We start from the raw sequence: 13,654 nt of genomic DNA, 5'->3' as shown, positions 1-13,654 counted from the left end.
ATGGTGAAGAAGACGAGGAGCAAGAGATTGATTATGAAGACCTGCTGAATGATGAATAGACATTTTAATTTTTTACATTTTTACTTTTTCAATTTCAGTTTATTCTAATGATACACATATGAGTGTGTTTGTCCGTTTTGTTTCAATAAATAAAATACTAATATAAGTTTTAAAAAGATCTCCTTAAGGTGTATGGGAGATGTTTCTTTGGACCAATTCTGCCCAATTCCGCCTATTGATTAGCCTACATTTTTAGCATTTAATTGTGAGTTAATGTTCCATACATATTCCAGTCATGCCACTACCCATCCCTCTCAATGTCTTATGCCAAAATGAAACAGAAAATATGGTAATTTTTCATACAGTTAAGAGATTATGTACATTTTTTATTTTTTTGGGAAATCCAGGGTGGCAACCAATGTAGCCAGAATAAACATACATGTAACCATATTTCAAGTGGGGAACATCAACATTTGTTTATGAGACATCTTAAAGACTGTAAAAATACAAAAGTTAGAAAACATATATCAATAGGGTCCATAGGGGAGGAGTTCCAGTGATCCAATGTCACCGATTTTGTACATTTTTTTGTGTTTATTTGAGTTTTTACGCCAATCCTCATCTCTATCAATTCTTCATACAAAGACGAAGAGAAAATGGGGTGGATTGTGTCTGTAGAATGTATTGTTCAAGATCTATGTCGATTTAAAATCTTCATTTTTCACAGCCGAAAATCAAGCACAGACACAAAAGATGGTGAAAAAATCATACATGGGACAATAATTTGCATGGGGAACATCAAAATTCCCCCCCTTCCTACCCTACTATACGTATGTATTTATAAATGAACAACATGAAAGAGTATACATCAATACAACATTTTATTAATATCTGATAGTCATTTAGCCAATATTATTAAATAGTGCTAGTATAGCGCTATGTGGTCATAGTTTGGATAATCGATTTTTCATTTAGAATAACAAGGTAATATATCTGGTTTCTATTCATTGGTTAGATACAAATAATACAATTATATTTGCTGTTCTTTAGATATTATCTGATATTTTTTCAAAGCTCCCAGCATTAGATTGTCACTGCAACATCCTCATCATTCAGTGACACTATAATCAAAAATAACTTAAGATAAAAACGTTCATGTTGTTCCCTGAACGATGGGAGAGAACATAACTCTTATGTGAGGGAGTTTGTGTAATTCTCAGTCCATCCCAACCCACATGCAGAAACAGGAGCTCTTGCAGACTTAACGTCCTACTAACTACTACAGTACTAACAAAGTACCACTAACATAGACGTCTACCACAATGCTAACACAGAGGGCGGCCAGAGAGGTCTATTGTATCCTACATTCTTCCCATACTGTGAAGAGGATTGAAATAGGGTTAGGGGGTTTGACTCCCAGATGAAAGGTTCTGGGTTGATCGACAATGTCCAGTCTACCTGTAGGCATCCTAGATTAAGATCTAACCCTATCTGCTCCTTAAGGAAATGTATCTTAGTTCTATGACTGTAGTGCTATACGACTAAATAGTACTTATAACACACAAACACACACACACACACACAAACATACACTGGACAGCTGGTGTCAGGTCTTGGGAATGCCAGTGGCGGACATTAGAGGGTCAGGGGGGAGTGCCCCATACCAACACAAACCTACATCAGGTCAGAGTATGTATGAGAGAGAGGACCTCTTCACAATCTAGCCGTAGTGCTCACAACATAACATCTACCAAGTAGGAGGAGAAAAGAGCAGTGAGGACGAGAGAGGAGATATAAGGGCTGGCTCTGGGGACCGGCCCTCAAACAACCCCTCCCCCCCACGCATACTCTCGAAATAATTCCACAGTCCCTTCTGCGCTCCTCTCCTCTCCCCTCATTGTATCATCAGCCCCACCTCTTCCGCCCTGACCCCGGCCGCTGGACAAAGAGCTCCACCTGAGGATCACCGTAATCCAGTAATGACAGAAAGTCCCTATAACACCGGTTGTTCTGAAAACCTTCAGAAGATCTTACTTTAGTTTCAGCGTCTGGGTTGTTGGCAAATTAACACATGATTACTCCCACCTGCTTTACACTATGGCCATGCTTTTTTTTTATGTTGTTACTATTACATGGTGCAGTCACTGATAATTGTGTTTGAATGCCTTTTCTAAATGGTGATTTTAATGCTATTACTATGGTAACATGTCTAATGTCGTACAAGTGGTGAAGTAGAATATAAACAATGAAAATCACAGCATTTATAAATTAGTAGGACCAATCAGGACTTTATTCATGACAGCATTCATCCTATTTGTCCTAAACATGTTGATGGTGCAGTAATACCTTCCTATAACACAATGGCTATGTTCGTTTTGGCTCACTTATTCCCTCATTTCCTATTTGCACTATGTAGTACACTATTTAGGTAACAAGTGATGGGTTGAATCAGTAGCACACTTGCTTGACAGTATATTATGGTATCAAGTAGACCAATTCAACACTACAAAATGGTGATGCCCTAAATAGTGCACTATAATAAGGCACAAGTGGACCAATTAAAATACGGCAAAGATGTTGTACCCCTATTCATAGAACAAGGCATTAGCCCTGCATCTGGGTGAGAGGTCGGAATCCAACCAGGAAATGGTAGCCTCCTATCGCTGGAGTGTGTCATCACACACACCGGATCAATGGAGTGCGAAGCAGAGACTAATCAAGAAAAAAATTATGTTGTTTTGTCATTATTAAACCATTGCAACGCCAGTGATATAGATAATAAAAATGGAGTACAGAGAAGCTGAGATTAAGACAGATGCAGGTGAATGTCAATACTTATATATCTGAATCTCATGAGTGAGCGGTAATGTTCCCTTTAAGTTACCTTGGACTGGAAACTTTATGTTCAATGACAAATCAAGCCAAGACTGTAGAATAAAAATATACAGTTAAACAATAAATAATCAAAGGAACGGAAAAGTAAACAAAAGCCCTCACAGGTCAATATATAGATGCATTGAGTCTTGATTGACCCCTAGTGTCATGAAAGTCATGTCGTTTCCATACCTTATTCATAGCAATAAATCACTCTGTAAGGCAAAGTAATAATGCTAGCATTATGAATCATGCCAAAGTAATGCGAGAAGTTTAACTACATTACTACTGCAGGTTGGAAGTGTATGAAACAGGGCTGCTCTTGAGCCAAACATCCTAGTGGAAGTTAAATCCTCTTAGTGTACAACACATTGATCCTCTCATCAGTTCAAGGTTTCATCAGGAAATTCTTGATTCAACCATCAACGGTTGATTTGAGGTTGGGAATAGAGTCTCAACCAACAACCCACTAAACCGTTTTGGCTCTGCTGCCCTGGGTCCCAGGTTGGGCACAGGTCCCGGCCACCTGCCCCTCCCCTATCAGTCCAGACACCAAGCGCACCTCTCAATGGGTCACAGGAAGAGGTTTATTTTGGCAGGGACAGCCTTGCACCCGCTGATGGAGAAGTACTGTTCCTGCAAGGGAGTGTAGTGCATGTCGCCCCCTACTGCCTCCACCACGTCACTGCGCCCACACATCCCCTGCTGGCACAGCTGTTGGCGGGTGCAGCGTTCCACGTGGCGTCGACACAGCGGCAGGAAGGGGACGAAGCGAGTCACCAGACCGTCCTCGATGATACTTGACCCGGAGAATCCACCTGGGGGGGGGGGGAGGATACCAGTTAGTCTGTCCTTCTTCACAGCTACATTATGTGCTTCATCACAGTCGAAGCCTGTGCAGCATGTTTCAAACTGGTTAGATAATGAGTCAAACACCAAATCATATCGTAATCTTTCCCACCAGATGGTGTGCCACGCGTCCACAACCCAGCTGCTATAAGGTGGAACATAATAATATGCGTGTCTGGCACATCAGATGTTTAGAAAAAGGATTAATATAAAATGTAAACCTTTTCTGTGTGGACGGAAAACATTTGTATGCTAACACACCAATTCCATTACACAACATCACCAGTCCGGATTCAAACCTGAAACTTTCGCCAATCTCAATTGCAATCTCAAGATAAAGAATTTGACTTTAGCTTGAACCTACAAAGTCGACAACGGTCGGCCATGATGTGCTTGTGATGTTAGCTTTAGCACTCGCATTTTCAGAAAGAACCATGAACCAAGACATTGCGACAGTGTGAAAATGGACTCTAGATGTTGCAGCATGAGTTAGACTCCCACTTTTGCATCGTGGCCCGAATTGTCAATCATCTTTCCCACATGACAATCCATACCCTGCTCCCTCAGCTGAGTAACTGCATTTAAGAACATAATATCATTAATATAATATATATGATAAAAGTAGCATATAATCCTAATCCAATAAAAGTTATGTTTGGCATCAACCCTAGTTGCCAATATAAGCATTAAACTATGTTTCAATTTGCCAGAACGTTTCATAATGACATAATTAAACAGATATAAGCTCAAACAATGCACCCTAAAACCAAAACCGGACATGACCAACACATTACAGTTACAGATACAGATTGTTCTTTATCACAGTTAAGGTTTGTCCTTTATCTCAGCTAAAGTCTGTCCATCTCAGCTGCAGTCTGTCCATCTCAGCTACAGTCTGTCCATCAACACAGCTACAATCCGTCCATCTCAGCTAAAGTCTGTCCTCCATCACAGCTACAGTCTGTCCTTAACCACAGCTACAGTCTGTCCTTAACCACAGCTACAGTCTGTCCTTAACCACAGCTACAGTCTGTCCTTCATCACAGCTACAGTCTGTCCTTCATCACAGCTACAGTCTGTCCTTCACCTCAGCTACAATCTTTCCTTTATCACAGCCACAGTCTGTCTATCTCAGGTACAGTCTGTCCTTCATCTCAGTTAGTCTGTCCTTTTACACAGCTCCAGTATGTGTTTCTTCATATATTGTTTGTCCTTTATCCCCGTTGCAGTTGGACTTTTGTCACATGTAGTCCGTACTTTATCACAGCTAAATTCTATACTCACTAGAGTTGGTTTTGGAGACGGCCTCGGCGATGGCGTCCTGGAGGTCCGAAGCCCGGATCTCCTCTCGGTCCCTGCCCTCCTGTCTGTATTCCAAAGCCATCCTGTTGATCACCTCCTCCCCCGTCGTACTGGACACACACACACATAGAAACAAATACATACACACAGGATAAAAAAAACCGACAGGGTCAGACCCACATACCCAAAGTAAGAAATACATACAACACCTCACTCAGCATACACAGTAAGTCACCCACCTGATGAAGAGATAGAGCGCTTTGCGGTAGTTGGTCTGGAACAACACGTGGGACGGCCCAAGGAAGGGCTCCAGCACCCCCAGCACCCCGGAGGGCATCCGCTCCATCTCGTCAAAGATGAAGACGGAGCGGGCGCACGCCGTCAGGTTACCCTCCACCCACGCCTTCAGCTCCGCCTACAGCCAGCAGGAGGGCGTCAACACGCAGGTCTGCACCCTCATTAAAATACTCATCCTTCATTAGGATAGAGGAGATGGTCTACACCCTTATTAGAATACTCATCCTTCATAAGGATAGAGGAGATGGTATACACCCTCATTATAACACTCATCCTTCATTAAGATAGAGGAGAAGTTCTGTACACCCTCATTAGAATACTCATTCTTCATTAGGATAGAGGAGATTGTCTACACCCTCATTAGAATACTCATCCTGCATAGTCTGAGGAGATGGTCTACACCCTCATTAGAATATTCATCTTTCATTAGGATAGAGGAGATGGTCTACACCCTCATTAGAATACTCATCCTTCATTAGGATAGAGGAGATGGTCTACACCCTCATTATAACACATCCTTCATTAGGATAGAGGAGATGGTCTACACCCTTATTAGAATACTCATCCTTCATTAGGATAGAAGAGATGGACTACACCCCCATTAGAATACTCATCCTTCATTAGGACAGAGGAGATGGTCTACACTAGGGATGAGTCGGTCGTTCACAACGAACAAATCCCGAACGTGAACGACAAGAACTGGTTCCCCAAAACAAGAAGAACTGGTGCTTTGATTCTTTTTTTTAACATAAACCAAAAATATGGTCACGTAAATAAAATATACAAACGAACAGAGCTTCGTCTCCCCGCGACTTATATTGATTGAGTCTACAACGTTCTCAAAGATTCAGCCAATGAGAGGTAGCAATGGTGTTGCAATGGCACCTGGGTAAACAAATGACAAGGCGGTACCGTCGAATATGTGCGCTTTCTCTGTCTGACGTATCTTGGGTCATACCATTCGACGTGGGGCCACTCATATATCCCCCTACATTTTTCGAAAATAGACTTGACCTCCATCTGTTTATTGGATAAACGCATTTCCCAATCCCAGGAGTCTTTGCTCCATTCTACGTCAATTTAAGAACAAACAAAGAAATTAAACTGCAGTTCGTACTTTTTATTTATGACCATGAAAGTTCTGTAATACCTGAATAATGAAGAATTAAATGTAAAGTAAAATAAAATTATAAATGTAAAACCATGAATGAAATACAGAGAGTAAGCAAGTGGTATAAATATTGGTGGGACGTTCGATTATACAAAAGTATATAGTATATCTTCTCGATTTTCACGGGGGTTAGAGCCTAGAAGTCGTTTAAATTATGCTCACGGCCGTCTCGCAGGGGGGGGCACACACCAAATGACGTAATCTGACCTACCGAACGAATCAAAACAAACGAATCAAACAAACGAATCGTTATAGTGAACTGAACTGAAAGAACTAGTTCCCGGAAAAGAATCATTTTGCCCAACCCTAGTCTACACCCTCATTAGAATACTCATCCTTCTTTAGGATAGAGGAGATGCTCTCTACACCCTCATTATAACACTCATCCTTCATTAGGATAGAGGAGATGGTCTACACCCTCATAATTAACACTCATCCTTCATTAGGCAGAAGGAGATGGTCTACACCAGGCATCTCCAAACGGCGGACTGCGGTCCGGGTCTGGACCAAGTGACGGTCCTATCCGGACCCATGACCAATAATAGAAAAAAATAAAAATTAAAAATTAATATATACATATATATATTTTTTTTTTTTGATGATTTCACTTTACAAAGCATGATTATGTTAGTACAACAATTTCTCACTGAAATACAAATTGAAAGGCGGAATATTCTGTAGTACAGCAGGAAAACAGCAAAAAGCAATGATCTTCACAGAGCGAAGATCATGCACTCACCGAACTCCCCCCCTCCCTATGCCGCTATGCCGTATAGCGTCACTCAAAAAATAGCCAATCAAATTTTTTGTTTACCGGAAGAGCGATTTGGAATGAGAAAATGGCTTGCTTGAAAATAAGGAAAGTTGATCCCGAAAACAGACATTTTAAAGATGAATGGACTGGCCAATACATGTTCATTCTCCCGCAAGGCTGTACTAAACCTTTGTTGTGTCTTTTATGTGTTGAAACCGTGGCGCTGATAAAAAAGCGGGAATACTAAGCGGCATTACGAATCCAAACACAGATCCTTCAGGGATAAGTATCCCCAGAAGTCAGTAAGAGCGCGGAAAATATCCGAGCTGAGAGCTCAGTATGAGAGGTCTACGCGTGTCTTCACACACTCATTTACAGGCCAGCAACTTGCAAATGAATGCTCACTTAAGATTGCATGGATTTTGGGGCAACATAAAAAAACTTTCAGTGACACGACTGTTGTGAAGGAGTGCTTGAACGCCGCTGCCGAGACGTTACTTGAAGGTAAACAAAGGGATGAATTGCGTGAAAAAATAAAGCAAATCCCAATGTGAGCTGCAACGACAGCCAGAAAATCTGAAATGTTATCAGATGACGCTTCACGTCACAGCTTGATGCGGCTGTTCAGAGTGCCCCATCCTTAGCCATTGATGAGTCTTCAGATGTAACGGATAACACCCAGCTTTTGGTTTATGTGCGATTGTTTCATCAAGACAAGAAAGAGATCTGTGAGGTACTGTTGGGTATAACACTACTTGAGACACACACAAGACGAGAAGATATTTATGAGGCTATTAAGGAGATGCTGTTAATGAGGGGGATTGATCTAACAAAGGTTGTCTCAGTCACTACAGAAGGGGTAACTGTTTTGCTTACTTGAAATGTAGGCCTGGTGTACCTGTTTTGCTTACTTGAAATGTAGGCCTAATGCACTTTGTATTTATTTGAAGTGTAGGCCTAGTGTTCCTGTTCTGCTTACTTGACATGTAGGCCTTATACACTTTTTATGTTTACTTGAAATGCAGGCCTAATGTAGCCTGGTTCTACCAGACTCTTGTACTTCACTTCATTTCATTTGTACAGAGAGTCTGGACCTAATCAATTGACAAACGTTAACTCACTTGAAGGCGGGTGTCTGTTGAAGTTTAAAATGATTGGATCTGCCCAGTGCCACTCTGGATCTGCCATAACCAATCGCTAACGTTTGGTTGTGACGTATGTCATGCGCCGGGAATCACGCGCAGGTTGTACACAAACCAAACACCTTGTGCGTCTGCACGAAAATGTCCGTCAATGACAGCTGCAGGTTTTGTTCGAATTTAATTTATCAGGGAAAAATTACACATTGTAAATCAACTACCGACCTACAACAACAACTCAAACTGGCGTACGACTTTATCGTCATTGTTCTCAGACACGCCCTCTGTTCGCTGATTGGTGGCCGCTGTGGCGGCACCAGAAAACCAAATTACATACAGCAGGTCCAGACCTAGTACTGAAGGGAAATTCAAATTGAGCGGAAGTACTTAGGCGGGCGGAGCCAGGCTAGGCCTAATGTACCTGTTTTGTTTACTTGAAATGTTACTTTGTCTTACTAGTTTTTCATGGTTAAAAGTAAGCTATTTGGAAATTGAAAATAAATACATCTGAAATTATAAGGTAATATGCCGTGTTAATTGTATTTGACAAAAGAAGGCTATTAGGACGTGGTAGGTTCGGACCTTTCTTGGAAGGAATTTTTACTTACTGGACCTTGTTCAATTTTAATTGAAGACCCCTGGTCTACACCCTCATTAGAACACTCATCCTTCATTACAGTTATATCATGCTTTAAGACACAAAGTTTTTCAGCATCAAACAATTAAAGATGATACGCATCAGGTAAGCTCAACCTGTTCGTGGTTTGCTCACGAGTGTTTGCCACGGGGCCCTGGCTGGCATCGGTGAAGATGCTAGATGTCTAAGCGTTTACTTAGGAAATGTCTGACTAGGTCAGCTAGAAGCCCGCAATAATCACTTGTGGTTTTATGCTTAAAAGGTGCTGTAGGTACACTTTTAGAGGCATTATCTGAATGTTATTTGTTAGAAATGCCTAGCAATTCATCAGCTATTAGTGATAGAAATGCTGTGTGAGAATATATTTAACTAGTTGACTGGCCTCCCTCAGTATGAGGATTTTAGTCCAGTCCTGGCTCATTTATAACCAATCAGGTATCTCTTTCCTGATTGGTTCAGGGACTCCAAGTTTTCCCTCAATCACAGGTGCATTAAATGCAACACTAGTAGTAGATCTCTTATGGTGCGTTTTAATATCCATCCGTCTCGGAGGTCCGAGGACGTTGCCTAGCGACACGCACAAACCCGCCCCTTTTCCTCGGACGGCGATCTCGCCATCTCGGTTGAACTCAGTGGTGACCGAGCGAAATTCCGAGACAGAATTCAAGATGGCTGCGCCCATTGTGACTTGAAGTATGAACTGTTTTCATTGTGCTTGGACCACTTTGGTGATTTAAATGGTAATTTCAATCACTCGTATTACTGCAATACCTTACTGCGTCCGTATCTCTGCCTATATTGTATTTGTGTACAGCACTTTGGTCAACTACTGTTGTTTTAAATGTGCTATATAAATAGACTTGACTTGACTTGACTATGGCCTATAGCCTGCTTATATTGGATCGCCTGGTCCTCTGCCAATGCTACCGCGACAACAGCTTTCCGGGTGGCGTCCATGTTTTCCTCCAACGACCGAGCGAAATAATAAAACGCTTGAAGTGTGGGCGTGGCATCAGATCCGAGATCCGAGTCGGTTTGCAGAGAATACTCGAACGCACCATTACCTACATCAACACAGAGCCCCTACTTTACCACCAGGTGTCACCTTGACCACAGATCAAGCTGCCAGCATACCAATGTAGATTGAACCAAGGCTAACGGTATGCGGATCTATCCATAATACATCTGGCCGGACACTCAGACGTGTGTTGTCACTAAAGGGTTGATTGTGAAACGGCTTGTAATGGCTACGCCTCGTTTCCACATACGTACATTCTCGTATTCGATCCAACCGTCTCCGACCGAAAGTCCATTCATTCCTATGTGATTCTCCGTAATGTCCGTTTTTCCTCAGAGACTCCTCCCCTCCGTAAAATTTCTGTCCGGTATGTCCGTAATATACGTTCGAAAAATGTAACTTTCGCCGTCGTTTTACGGAGATACCGTATGAAAGTTTTTATGTTTTTCACAAAACATGTAAGTACCTGGCAGGCCAAACTCCTCACCGATCTCTTTCCAAGTCTGGTTGGTTTTGTTTTTATCTCTGTATATGTCGATCCTCATGTTCCAAAGTACCGGTCTCCTATAAACGGCCATTATCATACGCTCCCCCTTTTGTCCGTAAATAAATTCATGTCCGTACGTAAAACACTAGCGACTCCTTCCGTAAATTTACGGAAGCACGGATACGAAAAACATACGTATGTGGAAACGAGGCACCTGGGGGTAAATAGTGGATATAACGTACCCGGTACATATTGACTCTCTCATGGGCGGGGAAGTGGAGGGTGGGGATGAAGTGGTGGACGTAGCTGCTGCTCATCGCAGAAGTGTACAGGTGGGAGGCCAGCATGGAGCTGAGGAGGGTCTTCCCGGTACCGGAACCCCCGTGGAGAGACAGTACCAGCGGCCGGTCGGGATTATTGTTGGCCAGAAAGTTCTTCACCTCTTCGGACACGATGTCCTGAGCTAGATGTTGTCCGTAGAGATTGGTGTATAGGTCCCATTCCAAGTCTGGTTGGGGTATACGAAGAGGGTTTTGCGACTGAAATACCATTTTAATAACAGTATGGTTATCATTAGAATTATTATAACGAGGTGAACTGAGTGGGTTCTCCGTAGTTTGACTAAATTATCACACAAAAGTACTGCTAGAAAACACTCAAAACCACTGCTAGAAAACATATCAGAGATGAAGCCAGATTGTTTCGTCTGGTCAAACAGGAATCTAGTTAAATAGCGTATTGTCTTACCTCGTATATTTGGCTTAAAGTCGCATTCACATGTATCTGCTATGGTGCAATATAGCTCTTTAAATACGCATTGAACTGTGTTAAAAAACAGTAAATAAAATACAGCCCAGACGAGCAACATTTCGACAAGCACTCGCGACCATTTGTAGTTTTTGAATGTTATGGTTCAATGGTTAAAAACGAAGAGCGGAACAAAGAAAGACTACATATTCCAGCTATATTGGGACATTTGGCTGACGCAGAGCGTAGCTTCCGCCTAGCACGTTGGAAGGTCACAGTTCAGATACTGTGGTACAAACAATTAATATACTACTACTACAACTACTTCAAATAATATTAATAATATAATCAATTCGATGCTTAATAAAAATAATCACAATACTTCAATAATAAACTGTTTACTGTTGACTTTCTGTTAGAACAAGAAGTTATGTTATTTAGGGTTTGTATAACATTCCAAATGTAGCCTACTATATGTCACGGTATCACAAACTAAAGCTAATACAAATTGAGTTAAATAAAAGTTAATTGGGGGTTAAAACTACGGAGCCCGGGAGTTGACATTGGAGTGATATTTTACTAAGCAAATCTCAATTACAAAATCTCAATTAACATTTTTGACTTTAGCGGCTAAGGTATTATTTTTTATCTTGAGATTTAAGTTAAACTGTTTTTGTTTAGCCTAAAGTTTAGCCTGAACCTATACAGTGGACAGCGGCCATGATATGCTAGTGATGTTAGATTTTGCACTCGTGCTTTCAGAAAGAACCATGAACAAAGTCATTGAGCCGGTGTGAAATGGACCCATGACGATCCATATAGGCTACTGCTTACTCAGCTGAGTAACTGCGTTTAAGAACATAATATCCTTAATATATATGATAAAAGTAACATATATTCCTAATCCAATAAAAATTGTGTTTTGCATCAACCCTAGTTGCCGATGTAAGCATTAAGCTACATTTTAATTTGTCAGAACGTCTGATAATGACATAATTAAACTGGTATGAACTCAAACAATGCATCCTACAGCCAAAACCGGATACGACCAACACCTTACCATTACAGATAGTTCTTTATCACAGTTAAAGGGGACATATTATACCACCAGTGTGAGTGTGATTAGCCTTACAATCCATTTTGAAAATCGGCCCCATATCCCTAGTGGGCGTTTCCACCTAGATCTGAACTTGATAGATCGGTCTACAAGCCTACCCAGTGGACTGAAGTAAACATTGCTCATCTATCATGCACAGATCTAGGTGGACACGCCCACTAGTGATGTCAAATTGGGCAGATTTTCGAAACGGCTTGTAAGGCTAATTACACTCACTCCTGGTGGTATAATATGTCCCCTTTAAGGTTTGTACTCTCAATCACTGTCTCCCGCATACAAACACAAGCACTCACAGAATGTTCAACTGTTAAGACTAGTGTTGGCTCGTTCGTTCGCGAACCGGTTCGAATTACCAAGTCTTTAGGACGAACGAACTGAACCGGTTCGTCTCTCTCGTTCGTTCGGTCGTCTTGTTCACCATTCGATTCACCGGAAACTCGACTGAACGAACAAACAAGTTTCCGGTAGCACTAACTCCACTGAGTCTGACTGACTCAACTGAGAACCGTGCAATGCCGTGCATTCCATGATGCGATTCTCCGTTACCGGAAACTAGGCTGAATCGCGAACGACTCCTCCACGTTCAGTCGAGTTTCCGGTGAATCGATTCCCCGGAAACTCAACTGAACTGGGAGGAGTCGTTCACGAATCGTATGTTCGTTCAGCCTGGTTTCCGGTAGCGGTAAATCGCATCATGGAATGGACCCCATTGCACGGTTCTCAGCTGAGTCAGTCAGACTCAGTGGAGTTAGTGCTACCGGAAACTCGACTGAACAAACGAACGAACGATTCGCGAACGACTCCTCGTGGCGAACTGAATCACGCGAACTGGGTCACGGAAACGAATCATTGAATCCACCACTAGTTAAGACATCATGCTTTTTTGACATTTCATTATTTTCCATATGTATATTGTTTTACGTCTGCTAAGCTAGAAAATCTAAGTCTGTGCCAGGGGGAGTATTCACAAGAATCACTGAGAATGCCCCCCAATAAGTGCATGAAACAGCTAGTTTGCGCTCAAACTTTACTTCCGTAATATGGTGACGTTCAGTGCTGAATAGGGGTGTAACGGTACACAAAAATCTCGGTTCGGTACGTACCTCGGTTTTGAGGTCACGGTTCGGTTCATTTTCGGTACAGTAAAAAATCAAAATACTAAACATAAATGTGCTTCATAACATGTGCTTCATGTTGTTCATAACACACTTTTGTGCTTTTTACAATAGGAACATTAGACAATACAAAGCTAGAATTCTGCT

At 41.8% G+C, this 13,654-nt stretch overlaps 1 protein-coding gene across 2 annotated transcripts; it reads right to left on the bottom strand.

The window, feature by feature from the left end:
• Positions 1-2,260: 2,260 nt before the first annotated feature.
• tor2a (torsin family 2, member A) lies at positions 2,261-11,449 on the bottom strand. Of its 2 annotated transcripts, none has more exons than XM_030364091.1 (5): positions 11,276-11,449; positions 10,771-11,036; positions 5,265-5,440; positions 5,008-5,135; positions 2,261-3,692 (listed from the first exon to the last, which is right to left on the bottom strand). In XM_030364091.1, exons 1-5 carry the CDS (start codon positions 11,394-11,396, stop codon positions 3,448-3,450), a joined length of 936 nt encoding a protein of 311 aa, XP_030219951.1. In that variant the 5' UTR covers positions 11,397-11,449; the 3' UTR covers positions 2,261-3,447. The 2 variants fall into 2 exon arrangements, with proteins under 2 accessions (XP_030219951.1, XP_030219952.1); XM_030364092.1 differs by having other exon boundaries at positions 10,771-11,067; positions 11,276-11,405.
• Positions 11,450-13,654: the final 2,205 nt, after the last annotated feature.

Source organism: Gadus morhua, chromosome 8 (genome assembly GCF_902167405.1).
Source record: "Gadus morhua chromosome 8, gadMor3.0, whole genome shotgun sequence".
NCBI classification, from domain to species: Eukaryota; Metazoa; Chordata; class Actinopteri; order Gadiformes; family Gadidae; genus Gadus; species Gadus morhua.
Note: the sequence above shows the minus strand (reverse complement) of the source record. Positions and strands in the feature narration are given on the sequence as shown.

Coding starts and splice junctions, on each gene's coding strand:
- tor2a (XM_030364091.1), bottom strand. CDS start 11,396: ATGTTGCTCGTCTGGGCTGTATTTTATTTACTGTTTTTTAACACAGTT. Junction 11,037..11,275: donor CTTTAAGCCAAATATACGAG/GTAAGACAATAC, acceptor TACCCCAACCAG/ACTTGGAATGGGACCTATAC. Junction 5,441..10,770: donor AGAGAGTCAATATGTACCGG/GTACGTTATATC, acceptor TGCTGGCTGTAG/GCGGAGCTGAAGGCGTGGGT.